At 42.2% G+C, this 18,592-nt stretch overlaps 1 protein-coding gene across 1 annotated transcript in view; it reads left to right on the plus strand.

Moving 5' to 3' along the window:
- KIF26A (kinesin family member 26A) overlaps positions 1–18,592 on the plus strand; it is a 97,841-nt gene that overhangs the window by 74,401 nt on the left and 4,848 nt on the right. Inside the window, exons 6-12 of the mRNA XM_062577029.1 lie at positions 7,029–7,238; positions 9,107–9,200; positions 9,685–9,947; positions 10,165–10,348; positions 10,648–10,807; positions 12,486–12,648; positions 13,219–16,594. Of these exons, the coding sequence (XP_062433013.1) occupies positions 7,029–7,238; positions 9,107–9,200; positions 9,685–9,947; positions 10,165–10,348; positions 10,648–10,807; positions 12,486–12,648; positions 13,219–16,594 (4,450 nt within the window). The remainder of the gene's footprint in view (positions 1–7,028; positions 7,239–9,106; positions 9,201–9,684; positions 9,948–10,164; positions 10,349–10,647; positions 10,808–12,485; positions 12,649–13,218; positions 16,595–18,592) is intronic.

Consider the following 18,592-nt stretch of genomic DNA (forward strand, 5'->3'; position numbering starts at 1 on the left):
TACAACAGCAACTTTAAGTGCTTGGCTCTTCCAAAGATCCTGTCAATTTTTTTTATGTCAGAATGACAGAAGCCTTCTATGTGAGACAACTGAAGTGGTGCATTTACAGGGAACCTGAATTGCCAAATATGTTTCTTGGACAGGTGTATACATATTAGTCTCCACTTACACGTTTTAAACATTTACTTTCATTTATTCTTTTCCAAGCCATAGCTACCATGCTGCTAATGTGATTTACTGATCCTGCAGGGTTTTCTTAACTGTGTTGTATGTCCCATTCACTGGTTCTTATGATAGTTTGATGACGGATAACAAATAGGTACTTAATTTTGTCATCTTTATGGCTGCTTGTTTCCTAATGACTAAAGTGTTATTTCTGATATAAATCATGTATCATACTAAGTACTCTTCCATCCATGTATGCAGGCCTCTAAAATCCAAGATTCCTATGTACCTGCTGAAATACCTTGAACAGCTTAAACAAAAATGTGAAAAATTAGATAAAAATACACAACTTCTACTCTCTTTCTGCCTTTAAAAAGAAACAGTTTTCTTTATGTCTCCTGAGAATAGAGAATCAATTCTTCTTTAACAGAGTACAATACAGAAGTGATTTTTTTTTAGGTTCTCCCAGGGGACCTAGATGGTCTATACTAGCATAGCAATTTTGCATATAAATTTGCCATCCATTGGTAGTGACAGTATATGAAAGGCTTGTAAGAACTACTCACAGTAAACCAATTTAGCAAGCGTTATATATCTGTCAGTTACAATTAAATCCATGAAAAATATTGGCTCTGAACTAGGACTTTTGTAATTTGATTTACACTGTAGATGAAAAAATAAGTGATTTCATTGGAAAAGAGTTTTTATTCAACTGAACGTGAATTCTTTGTAATTTCTTGGTGAGAAATCTTAATTCAGAATGGTGATGGCTAAACACAGTTATTTAATTAACCTGCTGTTATATGCCATTTTGTGAACATTGGACAAAATTAGCTTCCTGGCTGAGCGATGCCTGTCAAGGATGTGTGTTTCCAGGGAATATGTAGTGTCCATTCAAATTTGATATAATGACATTTATTGCTAAAGACCAAATTGCTTGTTCATTTAAGGATTATGATACTACTGTAACATAGAATATGACCAGCATTTCTAGAATGGATTCCAGTATAGTGTCAACACTTTCCCAAAATACAGACAGATAAAGTCAGAGTTTATTTTAGCAGCAAAGACTTGAGCTTATGTATTTTAAAATTTTACATTTTTTTAATATGTGCCTTCTGTTTTTTTCTTCTCATTCTATTTAATTTTAAGCTTGACTACTATATAAGCATCAAATGCTAACAAAGCATCACTAGAAATGCATGAGCCCTGCAGATGCATTAATTTCAAAGAAGGTACCATATGTTATAGTTATGGCTGTGCTAACATATTTGGCTGGGTCAAGGTCTTAATTTCCTCAGCATTCAAAATGCCATGGAGTCTAGTCATTACTTAATGAATTAGTGGAGTGTCTATGTGTCTGCCCCGAATTAAACTATAGAGTGTTTGGCATCCTTCATTCCACTGAAAGGTGAATGACCAACTTTCCCATATATAATAGTTTTTGTGTTCGTTGTCTGAAAAATGGGCTAGCAGTCTGTGATAGTCCTAGGCACAGAATCCAAATCATCTGGTTCTTTGTGTTAGGTGCGAGACAGTTTCTACCCTCTCTTTGGTCTCGGTGTTGATGGCCCTTCCATCTCTTTTGATTACATGGTAATAATCGATGTGGTCCTGACTGTCTCAGTCTCCTGGCTATTTGTATCTTGCAGTGCAGAATATCCTTTTCAGTGACTCACAGTGGGTAATTCTTTGTTTAGATCTGTCAGCTAAAATTGTGTAGGGTTGTGTTGTTGTCTCTGTTATCCACTGGCTTGTTGCTCTACAAATTCAGCCTTGGACCTGATTTCTTCTGAGACGATGCTTGTCTCACTGATTTTGGTGGAGTTTCATGTTCGTTGACATGTGGCTTTGCTGCAGCTCCCTTCAGTTCAGCATATCCAAAACTCGTGGGCTATATTAGATAAAACTGCTAGGTTGGCTCTGGCCATCAGTCTCACATTCATGTCTGCTGTCAGAGACATGCCTGAGAGAAATCTGGGGTTCAGGACTTTTTGGACTGACTCTCACTTTTCGCAAACCTACTTTCTGACAGTTCACTATATTCCTGATGTTTTGCACTATCTTGACTGATCCTGCAGCAAGCCCATCGTTTTGGTTGCTGTGACTCCTTTTCCCTGTTCTCCTCACCTCTAGCCAGTTTGAAGCCGCACGGGGCACCGAGTCTCTCCTTGTGGCCTGTAAGTGCCAAACGGGAGCCTGTAGCAAGGACCTGTAAGAGGAGGACGGGCTGGTACGAGCTCAGATGTGTTTTTGCGATGTTCTAAGTATGTGCTAAGCATGTACCTAGATTTTACCCTCAGAAGGGTCAAAGATGTCCAGATCTAGTTTTGGTTCAGGCCTATCTCCCACAGATTACGGATATTTGAGGGTACTCTCTAGATCAGTCGTTCTCAAATGGTATCTTTGGATGTTTTAAAAACTAACTGGAGTCTAGCCATTTCCATTGTTCTCCATACAAAGGGGTTTTCTCTCTCTGATTCTGGAAGTTGCATTTTTTTTTTTGCAGAAATCTGCCTTTTGTCAGTCTGTTTACCTTAGAACTCCACTGATGTGTGCCTAAAACAGTGGTTTGACTTCTGTTTTTATTTTTTATGCTAGAAGTATTCATCCACTGGGTTTGTCCTGCCATGGCTGGAACAAACTGAATTGTAACTTGGAGATATTTGTTTTTGTAACCTTTCTTTTCTCTGATTTCTACTGTGGACTGACAGATAGATAAACCTAAAGAAAAAACTCCCCAATTACTGTGAATCTTTCTCCTATCCTTGCCAGTTATGATTAAAATTACACCCACTGCTGTGTGGGTAGGTGGGCCTCTGACCTCATGCCCTTTTCCAAGGCTTTTCCAAATTATATGCTATATATTTATTTATTAAATTCTTTATCTTTTAATGGCATATTCAGGATGCGTTTACCATCTTCTTCTCCCAGACGCTTTGGATTTTAATAGGATTTTCTTCAGCGATTCCGCTGACCTCCTGGTTCCTGCAGAAGCAGGAATTTGGAAAGTTCAGCAGTTGTATGTTGACCCCCAGTGTACAAAACCCACAAGATTACAGATCCAGTTAATTAATGAGATACTTCAGTGATTTGCATGGTTCAAGATGGCTTTAGGCATTGAGGAAAATATTAATAATGTGCATGTATGGTGATGTTTGTGTTTCTTTTAGTTTTATCTGCAGAAATTGAACTGAGATACAAAGCTCTCCTCTTTGTCAATACACTCATTAAAATTTATCCTCCACCCAATATTCAATGTGTGTATGAATGTATATCTACCAATCCCTATATCCTTTATAAAGCTTCCAAGTATAATTCTTTTCCTTCCTATGCATCTTTCTGTGACATTGAAGAGAACAGTTATGTTTTAAGGGAAGAAATACAGAAAAGTGAAATAAAGGGACTTACTAAAAATCCCTATTCTAAAAAGAAGGGTCATTGCTATCACAGGAAGAGTGTGCCATCTCAGCTCCCTTTAAGGAGACTAAAGTGGTCAGGGTGCAGATGTCCTGAGCCTGAGGTGACTTTCCTGGAACTACTATGTTTGTATGGTCTTCCCTTTCTTTTGTGTTTATCTCTTCTCTCTGTCTCTCTTTTTGTTGCCATTCCTTCTCTGTCACTGCCTGTCCTGTCCTTATCATTACCTGCAAAGTGTTACCAGGAGCTGATATCAGTGTAGTTTAGGTGCACTTATCTTTTGTGTGCTCAGAACCATGTGCATGTACTCAGAATTTGCCTGCACTTAGGTTTTTGCTGTTCCAAAAGGATTTGAGTAATCTTTCTTTCTTGTAATACTTACATGGGCATTTCCACTTTATTTCCAAGTGAAGTCAGTGTCCAGCTCAGCATCATGAATAAGAGTGACTTATTATAGCCCTACAATTTCTAGTAGATAGCCTTTAAACATTAATGGTCTGGATAATTACATTAAATTATCACTTAGATTCAGATTTAGCTGGTAGAGAAACTAGGTTTGAAATCAGTGTTTCTCTACGCTGCAAATCAGCTTTTATGTACAAAACACTAAAAAAGGAGTTCTCTCCAGCCCCTTTTCTCTTCTCCCTCCCATTTCTCTTGAAAACTCACTTTCACTGGAAAAATGAACATGACCTGGAAAGAGTTAGAATCTGATCCATTATGGGGAGAGCATTTAGTGTCCTGCAGCTTCAGAGACATGGACTCAAAAAGCTGATTTGACACATGAGCTTTTTCTGGGGGTGAAACCATCTTTGTGTTAACAGGAGCAATGCTGATGGAGGTAACACACTGTTGAGGTCAGGAGCAAACCAATTTTCCTCTTATACTAGCTCCGACTGCTATAATCTAATAATAGGCATGAGAGAGAAAAGAAAGGACTATTTAGAGACATGCTTTGAAAAAAAGCATGTATTTTAAACATTCATTTTAATTGAGTGACCCTGAAGTGGGCATGCGTATATATATATCTATATAAATATATTTAGTTATTTATTTAATTTTCCTGGGGAAGGTTGTTTTTCTGAGTTCCTTGGTAGCATGTCAAGGTTGAGGTAACTCCACACAAAGCTGTCTTCATGGAGCTTTTATGGGGAAACAGCCTTGAGCCTATCACCTCTGATGCACTTTTGCTTTTGAAGCAGCTGTTTCATTTATTTTAAGATTCGTTTATTTTCTAAGACCGTATTTTCATATTCATATCAGTATGCAAGGAGAAAGAAAGCAAAGTGCTTGAGTCAATGGGTTGGAGGAATTTGGTGCTACCTCCTGTAGCATTTACTGCAGGAGATGGTTGTTTCTTAACCTCTATCTTAGATAAAATGAGGGGAAATTTTCATGGGTCACTTTCTGGAAAGTATTTTCTGTGACGGTGCGCAGCCATACCCCAAGTGACCGTGCAGGGATGCCTGCATGCAGAGGAAAGGAGGTTTTGGAGAAGCAAAACATCTGGGGATGTAAATGAGACCTTCAGATAGCACACCATCCCCGGCGGATACAGGCAGGGTGGTTCAGCATGGTGCGTCGTGCTGCTCCTGCCCATTTGCTGTGAACCCTCCTCGTGTGGGCAGCACGCTTGGCTTGTACCCAAAGGTGCAGCCGAGGAGGCCACCATATCCACCATTTCACATCGTGTCCCCTGGTGTGGAAGGAGGTCCATGTGGGGTGACTCAGCCTGCTCAGGTCTTTGTTCATGGCAGTGCCTGGCGGCCTGCTCTTCCCTCTTCGCACTTTGCAATAAAGAGGTGTTGACCGCTAAGCATGTTGTTTTGTATAAACAAAATGAGTCAAATTGTGACAGTGGAATAAATGCGCAACACTTCAATGCAAAAAACATTAGTGGAACATAGTAAGTGGGAGTCAAATTGTTCTAGGAGATTTAAGGTTAAATTCAGCAACAACAAGTTACTGAAAAGTGGGATCTTTCTTCATCAAAAACCCATGCTTTCCAGCCCAGCTTCCCCATGCAACATGCAACTCTTGTGCTAGAACAGGGCTTGACTCAAGTCAGCAAGCTGCTGCATGCTCTGTGCTTGCGGGATTCACCTGGCAGATTTGCAGCCGAGGGGTTGCTCGCTATCACTCCACTTGTAAATCAGATGCAAATGCCTTAAAAGGAGGCATGTGCGTTTGGTAACGGTCAGTAGGTGCATTGCAGAAGGTGAGGCTTGTGATGGGTGCTCTGGAGAGCGCGGGTGTAAATCATTCCAGTTCCGCTGGCAGTAGCAGATCACAGCCTCTGAGGCTCTTCCTTTAGCATCTAGCTTAACACTGGTGAAACCTAAGATCACAGTTGCTGTGATGGTGCTCCTGTAGCTGGATTAAGGACCTAATACTGTCATTACGCTTGTTACTGAAATGTTTCACACTGGGCACAGAGTCACTCTGGCAAAGCATTGCTTTTCTCTAAGTTTGAATCTGCTGGGCAGTACAGAATTGAAGATCTGCAAAGTGATTCCCTGCGCCTGGAATAGTCATTTACTTCAGTGCCAGGTGCATAAAGAATGTTGGTTCTGACCTGGTAGCATTTCGTAAGGAGAAATGGTCATAAGTGGGTGTGAGGCAATATCTCACACAGTTTCCAAAACAAGAGGCTGATTTCCAAGAGGTTAGAGGAAGCAGATGTGCAGCCCTCACTGGACTTCAGTGAGACCCAGTCACTTGGCTCCTGTAAGCTGCTCTGGAAATGACAGCCAATGTGTCTGAGCTCTGTGTCTCAAAATGTCACGTGTAGGAAACAAGCAGTAGCACTACTGCAATAGAAACATACTCTGTGAGTGCAGGGCTAGACTTCAGAACTTGTAATTTTTTTTCTCCATTTCTTGAGACTTCCAATAAATTGGCAGCTAACCACTGAAGAACCTAGCGATAACGGTGTAATGGCAGCTGCATGGGAAGCACCTTCTTGCTGGAAGAATGTGAGCAAGGAACTGAACGTTTCCAGACTTAGTTCAGTGTGAATATATGCTAGCTCTCCAAGCTTTGCGTTGCTCACACTGATTTTTGGAGTGGAACAGTTTGTACATTCAGTCACATTAAGTACATGAAAGGTAGGAGACTAGAGTTTCCTTTTCTTTAGGCACAGTATTACACCTACAGAAGATTATAACTGCAGTTCAAGTGTTTAGAAATTGAAATGGTAAGACTGGAACAGAGTTAACTGAAGGGGCAAAAACACTTTTAAAAGTGAGTTTAGTGCACACCCCAGGGTGGAAGCCCGTCTGGAAATTCTGGCTCTGATTATGTCTCACTGTTGTTCTGACACACCTACGTGTTGTTACAAATGATCATGTCTTGGGTGGGGGAGTGGATTTTGGAGGAATGCCTTGCATGTGTTTATCTGTAGCTGGGAACTAAAGTTGTCATTTCCTTCTTAATACTTGCAGGTGAAGGTGATGGTAAGGATTTGTCCCTCTCAAGGAGCACATGAAACATCTGAATCCATGTCCTTCCTAAAGGTAGATCCACGAAAAAAGCAAATCACGCTTTACGATCCAGCTACAAGTGGGCCTTCCAATGTAGGTCACAGGAGAGGCGTTGTTGCTGTCCCAAAGATGTTTGCCTTTGATGCAGTGTTCCCCCAGGATGCTTCACAGGTACTACAGAAACTCGCATGAGCCTCCTGAGCCTTCTCATGACCTGAGCTGTCTCATGCATTTGATTGTCGTTAAGAGTTCTGTTTCTGGGGAATTTTGAATGAGCTGCCTTAATTCCTGGAACAAAACGCAGTAATTAATAGATGAGTGGGTAAATTCTTACATTTTTCAGTTTAGCTGAGATGTAAAATTAAGGAGTAATAGCTGAGGAGATAGATTTGCTGAGTAAATTATCTTCCTGCATTTTCTCTTGAAAGAAACACAGCCAATTTGAAATTCACTTTTCCATTCGGTTAAGTTTTAACCCATGTGATGTCACTGAAATGAAGTCATTCCCCGCTGCTTTCGACAGGAAATGAGTGTGTGCTTAAAGTTAAGCTAACTGCTGTTGTTAGGAGAAGAGATACCACTTACCCCATGGGATTACTATACAGAAACAGATGGGGAGCTTTTGTATTTTACTTTCCTTTACCAGTTTGTTTCTGCTGGGTATTTCACTGATTCTTTTATCTTGATGGTGGTGCTGATGGTGCATGTCTTTCTCTTGCCCTGCAGAAGGGTGTGTTTACTGGACACCTGAAATTCTCTTCCAAGCAAAATTGTGGGTGCAATATATAGTAGCTTTAGAAAGGGGAACAAATTAAGCAGAATATGGAGAGCCACTACAGATTTAAACTGCCTGAAAGAAAAGGATTTGATGGAAAAAATATAAGACACAAAACATTCAAAGTGAAAATGGTTTATTAAAGTTGAGAAAACAAGACAAGACTGAAATCAGAAACCTATCCTTTAGTCTTCTACTACTATTTTGTTTTCCTTTTGACTCCCAGATCAGATACATGAAAACATCTATTTGGCCTAAGCTCAGCGCTGAAGATGCAGAATAATGTCACTCACAGACCTGTGCATAAGGTCATGGCCACCTCAGCAGGAGCCTGGTTTTAAGATGCTGGAAAAGCCGAACAGTGTCTTTGTGCAGGAATTCCCATCACCGATCTCAGTGTTAGTCTGGAGCTGGATGTAGCTGTTTCTTACAATTACTGAAGGTCCCATTGCCAGCCTGGCTGCAAGGCAGCCTGTGGCAGTCTGCTGCTGTCCTGATTTTGGCACCCATCCCCTAGGTTTTTGACCGCAGCATGAGCTAGGCTCTTTCAGGTTCTCGTGATGGACCTTTCCAGGGGCCTGTTTGTCGCATGTGTGAATGATACTGGCCAGCACAGCGACTTCAGTGCATGTGTCGTTGCTCAAGACCTGCTCTCTGCAAACAGAGCCTTACCATTTCACTGTAGTTATGTATTTACCCCTGCCCACCCAAGTGCCATTCTTAATATATCATATTGTATTTGAAATATTCATGGACATGGATAAACTGGTTTTAGTACACTCAAGTATTTTAGCAAGTTCTCTTTACTAATAATGATGTTTCCCCTAGAAAAGGAAAATGCGATAGTGTGAAATCCTGTTCAAGGATCTTAATGCGTTTTCTCAAGTATGAATGTCTTTTTAATTTCTGTGAGCACTCTTGAGAAGCTTAATTTCAACGGAGTTGCTGCTGTTGCTGAAAACCCTTGGCTAAGCTATTACACCAGCAGAAAGCCTGGTTGGCTAGCATTCAGCTTGCTACATTAGTCTTAGAATCAATATTCCAAGAGAATTGGTTTAATAGAATTGAAACTATTTTAGGATATAGTAGCAGATTTTATTATTTTTTAAGATAGCATAATTACTAAAATAATACAACTGATGCCATAAACATGGGGAGAGTATTGTGCTTCAAAAATACTCAATCATTCCTTTCATGTAGAAAAACAGCAAAACCCGTAGCAGTATATGCTCTTATACTTATTTGTCTCCCATCTTTCTTTCAGGCGGAGGTATGCTCTGGAACAGTAGCAGAAGTAATCCAGTCTGTTGTGAATGGTGCAGATGGTTGCATATTTTGCTTTGGTCATGTCAAGCTTGGTGAGCTCCCAAATTCGTTACAGTTAATTACTATGTCAGCCTGGTAATTACATGCTGTCAGCTCCTGGAACAATAAACCTGGAGTATATGAATAGATTAGAATTTCTTTTTAATTAGCTTTGCAAACTTATCATGGTTTATTTCTACACAGGGATTGTACGTTTTAATTTGAAAAGGTAAAATGTAACATCAGATTAGCTTATTCAGGAGCATGCTTATGTAGGTGTATTGTGATGAAAATCAAAAGAACAGAGGTGTTCTTAAAATTTAATTTGCTGTGGGTCTGAGTTACAAAAATGGCAAAATGAATTGAATAAATAGTAATGGATTAATAATTAAATCCTCTGCCTTTTTTTGTATCTGTTATTTCCTATTATCTGTACAGTACATGTCATTGCATAGAATGTGCAGTAGTGATAGCATGAAGAGAAACTGTCTTGTACATGAAAGGTGAATTAAATTCAATTTTGTCTTTCCATTCTAGGAAAATCTTACACCATGATTGGGAAAGATAGTTCCACACAAAGCCTTGGTATCATCCCTTGTGCAATTTCTTGGCTCTTCAAATTAATCAATGAACGTAAAGAAAAAACTGGGACTCGTTTCTCTATTAGAGTATCTGCTGTGGAGATCAGTGGCAAAGATGAAAACCTTAAGGATTTGTTAGCTGAAGTAGCCACTGGCAGCCTTCAGGATGGCCAGTCTCCCGGGGTTTATCTGAGAGAAGATCCAATATGTGGAACCCAGGTATAATGGATTATCACAACACAGATTTTCTGACAACAATTCTAACAACTTTTAAGACAGTAAAAAAAAAAAAATGTATTGCTTTTAATTTGTAAGCCCTGCTCCCATGGTGTACATATTTGTTTCTTTTAGTGCCCTAGAGAGTTAGGCAGTTCAGAAAAAAAAAAAAAAAAAAAAGCCCCTGTGCTAATTAGTCATTTTCTTGTTTGTATTCAAGCTCCAAAACCAAAGTGAGCTAAGAGCTCCGACAGCAGAGAAAGCTGCCTTTTTCCTTGATGCTGCAATTGCTGCCAGAAGTACCAGCAAACCTGAATGCGAGGAAGAAGATAGGAGGAATTCTCATATGCTCTTCACTCTTCACATATACCAGTATCGCATGGAGAAAAGTGGCAAAGGAGGAAGTATGAATCATCTTCCCAAATTGCTTGTTTTTAAATGACTTGGTTTGGGACTAGCTTAATAATAATATGCAATAAACTTACAAAGGAAAAATGAAGTGAACCCTCAAGCCAGTTAACAGTCACCTTTAACTTTGGTAGCTATGGCTAATATCTGGTTTCTCTGCCATTAATATTTAATTTGGGCATTATCCCATGATGCAGTCATTATTTTCCTCATTTGAATATATTTTGAATGCTCAGTCTGGCTTGGGTCCATGCAATCATGTGATGTACAAATGTTTTTCCTCTTATTGTTTTAGTGTCTGGAGGACGCAGCCGCTTGCATCTCATTGATCTAGGGAGCTGTGAAAAAGTGCTGAGCAAGACCCGGGATGGAGGAGGCTCTCTGTGTTTGTCTCTCTCTGCCCTGGGCAATGTAATTTTGGCCTTAATTAATGGTGCTAAGCATGTGCCATATAAGTAAGTGAATTATTGCATGCATTACCTTAAATACGTGGCTGGTGTTACTGAACAATGAATTGCATCAACAGTGTACTCTTCCTATAAGAGGAAGTTCTTAAGGAAAGTTTTATTAGAGAGGGATCTGTGTTCTTTCAAGGTCACTAATGATTATATTGTATATTTTTAAGGTCCCGTAGTAACATGAAATTCTTACTCAACTGACTAAAAATCCTAGGATATTGTCATATACTTAACTTGGGTGAAATGTGTGTGTATTGGGGAGAGACTGATGTTTGAAAAAACAGAGGGAAATTGTCAAAATGTTTTCTTTTTTCCTCCCTCCGCTCTGTCTCCTGAATTTGGAACTTAGACCAGTCTAAGCTAGATGGACAAAAGTAGCGAATATTTTCATAAAAAATTAATTCAATTTTCTCTCCTTTTTCCAAATTTAGAATTTCTGTTGAAATTTTAGAAAATACCAATGAGCTATATGAAGTATCATCATCATCAAAGGACTATTTAGCAGTATGGCTTTTTGAGTGGTAGATACATATTAATCTTTTCAATTAAAAAAAAAAGAAGACTATGTTATTCACTTGAACATTTGTTTAGCAGAAGCGAACATGTAGGTGTATTGCTTCATGGGAGTGTGCTTGAAAGTAATGTTATGCCAAACACCTGTGGAGAGTCCAGCCTAAAGACAACATCCACATTGTAAACCCCCCTACCAGAACTTGGCCTGCAATACTAAAAATTTAATTTTTACTTGTCTTGATGCATTAGAATGCCTTCATTATCAATCATGTCATTTCACATATTTGTCTAATGCAGTATCTCAAACAGGTGTCCTGTCCTTGTGTATGAGGCAGAAAATAGACATTCTTCTCAGGCTAGTTGCTAGGTTTGTTGATGGAGCCAAGGATGGGTGGGTGGTTAGAATAGGGAAGGGTAGTTCCTCAGGAGTGATCCCTTTGTCACCCAAGCTGGTTTGGGGAGCAGAGACACAGTGGCAGTTTCTGTGTGTGTGGGCCAGCTCAGAAGAGCATGAGGGAGCAGCCTCCAGGGTACTTTGGGGTCCCTGCTGGAGAGATGTCTTGGAGAACAGCAGAGGACAAAGCACATTGACTTCTCAGTTTTGCTGTGCGTAGCTGAGGACTCATGTCACCAGGAAAGCCTTCAGAGAGGAAAGTCAGAAAGCAGAAGGGAAACTAGATTAGTTGGGATAGAACTGATAATATATTTCTGATATATTTGTTTAGATTTTTTTCACCATTTCTGTTAACTTGCCTTTTTTCTTCATATCAAAATTGTTTGCATATGGCTCACAGAGCTTGTATGTCCAGATGCTGAGTCTGCCCAGATAAATATCTAGCACCCATCTGCTGTTTTGGTAATATGAGCTAAACCTGAGATAACTAAACTAGAAATAAATTGTTTTAGAATTGTCTAAGTAACAAATAAAATGACTTATCATACTGCAACTACACATGCAGATAAATTATCAAAATGATGGCATCTTTGTATGTTACCTGTAGAGATGTTTTAAATGTGATCAAATAATAGCAGCATATTTCTTATCTGCATGTACCATACGTGCATATATCCTATGAGAATGAAAGCACAATTGTTGTGCAAAAATCTGCAAAAAAGATGGTAATTTCTTGAAACCATCCTATTGTTCTCATTTGTTACACAGGGACAACAAGTTGACAATGTTGTTGAGGGAGTCACTTGGGAACATCAACTGCAGAACAACCATGATTGCACATATTTCTGACTCCCCAGCCAATTATGCAGAAACTCTCACAACTATTCAGCTTGCATCACGAATCCACCGAATGAGGAAGAAGAAATCCAAGGTTGGTGCGCAAACAAGCTGCAATTAATTCATTTAAAAATGAGTTTTCTTAACCTCTTGGTGGGGGAACGTGGGATTTCTCGGCAGTAAGAAGTGATACAAAATGCATAAAAGCTCAGGAGAGAAGTTGACAAATGGCTTGGCACACAGCCATCATCCCTCCCCTTGATCATTAATCCTGAAATTCCCTTTCTTTTTGTTGCAAACACGTATTCCTTCATTGCTTATATTTGGAACTATCGCAAAAGCTGCAATTTGTGTTAATTAAAAACCCGTAAGAAAGGAACAGAAAACTGATGAAGAGAAAGACAATGTATAATATTTAATGAAAATTGTCTGAAAAAGTGTGTTTGTTATATTACTCCTGATACAGTAAAATATATGTAGTATGACGTTATTATTTTAATTCACACTGTAACATTTTTTCCACTACATGTCGTTATAATACTGCACACAAAGCACAGTATATTGGATACCTAATTTTTTTTTGTCAATAATATGCACATTCATATAATTACATACATAAGCCTCGATTAATATGAATAACCTTTTCCTTACTGATCATTTGCAGTATGCATCCAGCTCATCTGGAGGAGAGAGTTCATGTGAAGAAGGACATGTCCGGAGACCGCCCCATTTGCGACCATTCCATCCACGAACTGTTGCCCTTGACCCTGACCTTCCTGTCCTGAGCATATCTAGTGATCCTGATTATTCCTCCAGCAGTGAACAGTCTTGTGATACTGTCATTTATGTCGGTCCCAATGGTGCAGCTTTGTCTGACAGGGAATTGACAGATAATGAAGGTCCTCCAGAATTTGTTCCCATAATCCCATCCCTAAACAAGAAGAGAAGTAAAGACAATTCTGCTATTGGTAGAAGTTCTGACAAGGATCATTTTAAATGCAACACTTTTGCTGAATTGCAAGAAAGGTTAGAGTGCATTGACGGAAGTGAGGAACCCATCAAATTTGCTTGTGGAGAAAACTCTGTTGCATCCAATTGTAATCCAGTCCCTGGAGGTACAGAAAATGCACAGTCTAAACTGATAAAGGAGAAGATATCTTCTCCTTCTGCAGGATTTAAGAAAACGGTTCCACCAGATAGTGCATCTCCAAAAAAAGGATATAATCTTCATTTCCAGGCTGTTACGCCAAGGGGTGGCAATTGTCATGAAAAGAGCATCCCTCACTTCAAAACAGAGCATTCCAAGCAGCAGAGCAAAGCTGATGGCAAAATAATAGACTCAGTACTGGAGGGAGAAAGAGAAAGAGAGACAATCACAGAGTCTCCGAAGTCTTCAAGGTGTAGCCCTTCAAGGAATCAGGAGCAGAGTAAAGCCACAGTTGAACCTGTCATTAAAGAAAAGTCCTTGTATGTGAAGAGACCATTGCCAAGCCCAGCACCTCCACCTCCACAGCAGAAAGAACAGGTGTCAAGCTGCAAGGCTGAGAGTTTGGAGTTGGACAATAGCAATGCAGTTCGGACTCCTCCTGTGGGAATGAGCAAGCAGATGGCTAACAAACCTGAGCAAAGCCCAATAGGAAGCACATTTCTGGTTGGTAGCAACACCCAGAATCATTCGGGTGCTATAGAGGTACACAGCTTCCGGTCAGCATTCAGAGGTAAATGCTTTGATCGGGATATATTAACCACCACGGTGACTTTGCAGCAGCCTGTTGAGCTGAATGGAGAGGATGAGCTTGTTTTCACAGTGGTGGAAGAACTATCCATTAGTGGGATTTTGGATAATGGAAGACCTTCCAGTATCATTAGCTTTAACAGCGACTGCTCACTTCAGGCCCTTGCATCAGGTTCCAGGCCAGTTAGTATTATCAGCAGCATAAATGATGAGTTTGATGCTTATACCTCACAGGAAGGTTCTACTGGTGTAAATATTGATATTGTTGTGCCCTTTGCTAAGGATCCCTTTACCAGCAGCAGACGTTCCTCCATCAGTTCATGGCTTAGCGAAGTCAGCATCTGTACAATTGAAAGTGATGGAGCACATTCTAGTGACAGTTTCGTTGCACAGTCGTCTTACAGCTGTAGTAAATCTGAGGAACCCTTCAATTTGGATTCACCTAATGTACCCATACCACTGAAAAGTGCTCTGCATGACAGTGGTTTTTGCTTCTCTGAGCTGGAGAGTGAGAGCATGAATTCCAGCAAGCTGTCCTCAGGCATCAGCAAAAGCCCCCAAACCCCAGAAACTACCAAAGCATCTCAGATAAAAAGTGCTTTTTGTGTCACTGATCAGCCCATAAAAATAAAATCTATTAATTCTCGAGATACACCTGTGATAGAAACCATACATTCTAGTCTTCCTAGGAAAACAAAAACTACCTCGTCTGCAATCCACCATAACGCTGTACTCAGCTATAAAGAGCTGCAGAGTCCACATTGTATATTTGAAGATCCCTGGCTCTTGCGCACGGATAATCAGTTGGAAACAAACCCTGCAGCCTCTCCAAAATCTCACACATTTGGTACTGATAAGCAGCCAGGAAAAGCTGCCCAGTATTTCAATACGTCATCCAGGCCAACTAAGTCACAGACTATGCTTGCCTGTTCTCAGAGAGTTGTGGATGGTTGTGAAATGGCCTGCAAATCTTCCAGCAGTGCTGCAAAGAAGTCAGAAGCTGTGATGAAGATGCCACAGCTGAAGAGAGGAGCCACTACGCTAGGCGTGGTGCCAGTATCGCACACTAACAGTACTTTGTCAGAGGCTGTGACCAGAGGGAATTTGGATGCTCCCTTGGCTGCTGGCAGCTTGAAATCGTCATTAGGAAAGAAAAGCGTGCCCCAGAAGTCAAGTATGTTACCTAGGCCAGGTGGACCAACACCTCCAACACCTCCTGTACGCAAATCGAGCCTGGAACAGAAACCTGTTGGTCTGGGAAATGGTGGGGGAAAAGCTGCTAGCCTGGACTTTGCCAGAGCTGCCATGCCAAAGGCTGAAGAAGAAGCAGATTTGCGGTCAAAAGCTGGATCTTGTGTTAGTGAAAGTGCCAGCAGTAGAATGAACCTGAAGGGCGACCACTCTTTGCCTAAGATGACATCAAGTTTGAAGACGAAGGCATCAAAGAGTGAAGCTGTCCACCGTTACGGCAGTCACATGTCCCTTGAAAGGTGCGACAGCCTGACATCGGTAGGCTCCAAAGTAAACGTGGCAAGGGAAAACGCGAGTGCTAATAACAGCAGGGCAGGGCGCTCCGTCCCGAGGCTGGGCGTCCCTCCTGTTGCTTCTAGTGTGACTTTACCGCAGTCCTTTGCTGCCTCTGTGCCTTGCAAAAACAGCCAGGCAAAAAGCACAACTAGCCAGAAGGTCCAAGCCAACGGAAATAAAAGCCGGAGCCTCTCCGCCAGCGGCTCCAAGTCTCTCAGTTCCTCTGTGAAGTCCCTAGCGCAGCCCGTCGGGAAGAGCTCCGGCGCGGCCCCGAGCGGCAAGGCGGCCCCCCGCGCCGTGCAGGCGGTCGGCAGCAAACCCGGCAGGGGAACCATTATGGGGACCAAGCAGGCCATGAGGGCGGCCAACAGCCGCGTCAACGAGCTCGTGTCGGGCGGCTCGGCCAAGATGGGGCATTTCCGAGGCTCCACCGACTCGGACAGCGGCAACGACAGTGGCATCAACCTCAGCGACGAGAAGTCGCAGGTCCCAGTGCTGCCGTCCCCTTACAGCAAGATAACGGCTCCCCGGAGGCCGCAGCGGTACAGCAGCGGCCACGGCAGCGACAACAGCAGCGTTTTGAGCGGGGAACTGCCGCCGGCCATGGGGAGGACAGCGCTTTTCTACCACAGCGGGGGCAGCAGCGGCTATGAAAGCATGATTCGGGACAGCGAGGCGACGGGCAGCGCCTCCTCGGCGCACGACTCCATGAGCGAGAGCGGCATGTCGTCGCCGGGCCGCATGAGGAGCCTGAAGTCCCCCAAGAAGAGGTCAACAGGTAAGGAACAAACAGGACGCGGGGCCGGAACTGCCCGAAACGGGCTCATGGCGCATCCCCGGAGGGGGACGCCGGGCGGGGCTGGACGCGCCGGCGCTGCCGGGCATTCGTTTTACCTCAGAGCCGCTTCGCAGGCGCGACCCAGGCACCCCATCCCGGGGGGCAGGGAAAGCGCGGCGTGCCCCACGGTGCTTCCCAGGCGCCGGTGAGGGAGCAGGGAGCAGATGGCCGCAGGCAGGCCGGGGAGGGCCTGGGGGACGGGCGAGAGGAGATTGCCCGGCGGGATCGGCAGCGATCGTGGCGCGTCAGCCGTCGCGCTGTTCGCAGCGCCGCGTGGCGCGGCCGGATGCTTTCACACGTGGCGCTCCTGTAAGTGCGGCTGACTGTAGCCAGCTTCAGCATCAGGCTTCCATGACTAGCGTTACAGAGTCGTTTTTACCGGTCCAGCTTGGAAGTGCTGTAGTATCGTGAAGAATCTGAGACAAGCTGTGTGCTGCAGCTGCTGGCCAGCAGTGTGATGCAGCAACCCAAGCGTGCTTACTACTGGAAAAAGTGCGTGCACTGATACCAGGAGTGTGGCTGAATCTGACTCCTTGGTTGAGAGGGGGTAACTATTACAATCCTTGTAGACATGCATGATGCTCAATTCTGACACTAGAACAAAATGAATTAAGTTGATGGACGTTTCACGGTGCTTTCTAGTCAAAGCAACTGAGTTGCTTCAGCAGGTGATAAAACAGTTTGGAGACTTAGTGCAACATTTACTGCAGTTTTCTTTCCATAGGACATCAACCTCTCAAACCTTTCCTACAAATCAATATTAACAGCTGTATAAGTTGCACATTCATTGAGAAGGTGGATGGATTTGTATTTGTTTTTGCCACAGGAAATGCTTATAACATCTTTAAAAATGACAAACTATTTCTTTTTTTCGGTAAATTATCTATTACTTTTTCAGTGTGTTACACTCTGACACACTAACATGTTTTATATATGAAATGAGGTTTCCTAGGAGCTAAATTAACTATTTCTTACAAGAAAGGTTTTGTGTAGAACCATTATTGGCCTAAAATATATTGTCGTCATTGTAAAGTGTTGTACACATTCTTGGAGTAGCTTAAACCATCAAGCTGTATTGAAGACTTGTAGTCTCTAGACTTAAGGAGGCTTTAGAAGGGAAACTCATCCTGGGGACAGAACCTGCTTTCAGAGATGTCAATAGAAACCTTTTCCCCTTGTTCTTTAACTTCATCTTCACCTTAAAGAAACGACGTTGGCCTTGGCTGACACAAGGTGATGATAATGATGAAGTTAATCTGCATGCTATGTATGTTTGACTACATCTGTTCAGTATCCTGTTCAGAGAGGTCCTGCAGGTTACAGGATCAGAGCTTTACAGTGAGTAATTTCAGCAGGCAGGTCTGTATTTGTGATTCAGGGTAAATAAATTGGGGTGATGGCAGCGATGAACATAGATTACATAGATTAACTTTTCATGGTCCAGAGAGACTATTTTTCAGCTCTTCCTTGGGTTGTATCACAGAGTCGCAGAGTAGTTGGGGTTTGAAGGGACCTCTTGGGATCGTTTGATCCAATCCATCTGCTCCGGCAGGGTCGACTAGAAAAAATTGCCCAGTACTGTGTCCAGTTGGATTTTGAGTATCTCTAAGGATGGAGACTCCATAGCCTCTCTGAGCAACCTGTTCCAGTGTTCAACTACCCTTACAGTGAAGCATTTTCTTGTGTTGAGGTGGAATTTCCCATGTTTCAGTTCGTGCCTGTTAGCTATAGTCCTGTCAATGGGCATCAATGAGGAGAGTCTGATTCTGTCTTATTTATACTCTGCCATCAGGTATTTGTACACATTGATTAGATCCCCCCTGAGCCTTCTCTTCTCCAAGCTGGACAGCCTCAGCTCCCTCAGCTTCTCCTCATGTGAGAGATGATTCAGTCCCTTAATCATCTCTGTGGCCCTTCATTGGACTGGCTCCAGCAGGT

The sequence above is a fragment of the Rhea pennata genome, chromosome 5, assembly GCF_028389875.1.
Source record: "Rhea pennata isolate bPtePen1 chromosome 5, bPtePen1.pri, whole genome shotgun sequence".
NCBI classification, from domain to species: Eukaryota; Metazoa; Chordata; class Aves; order Rheiformes; family Rheidae; genus Rhea; species Rhea pennata.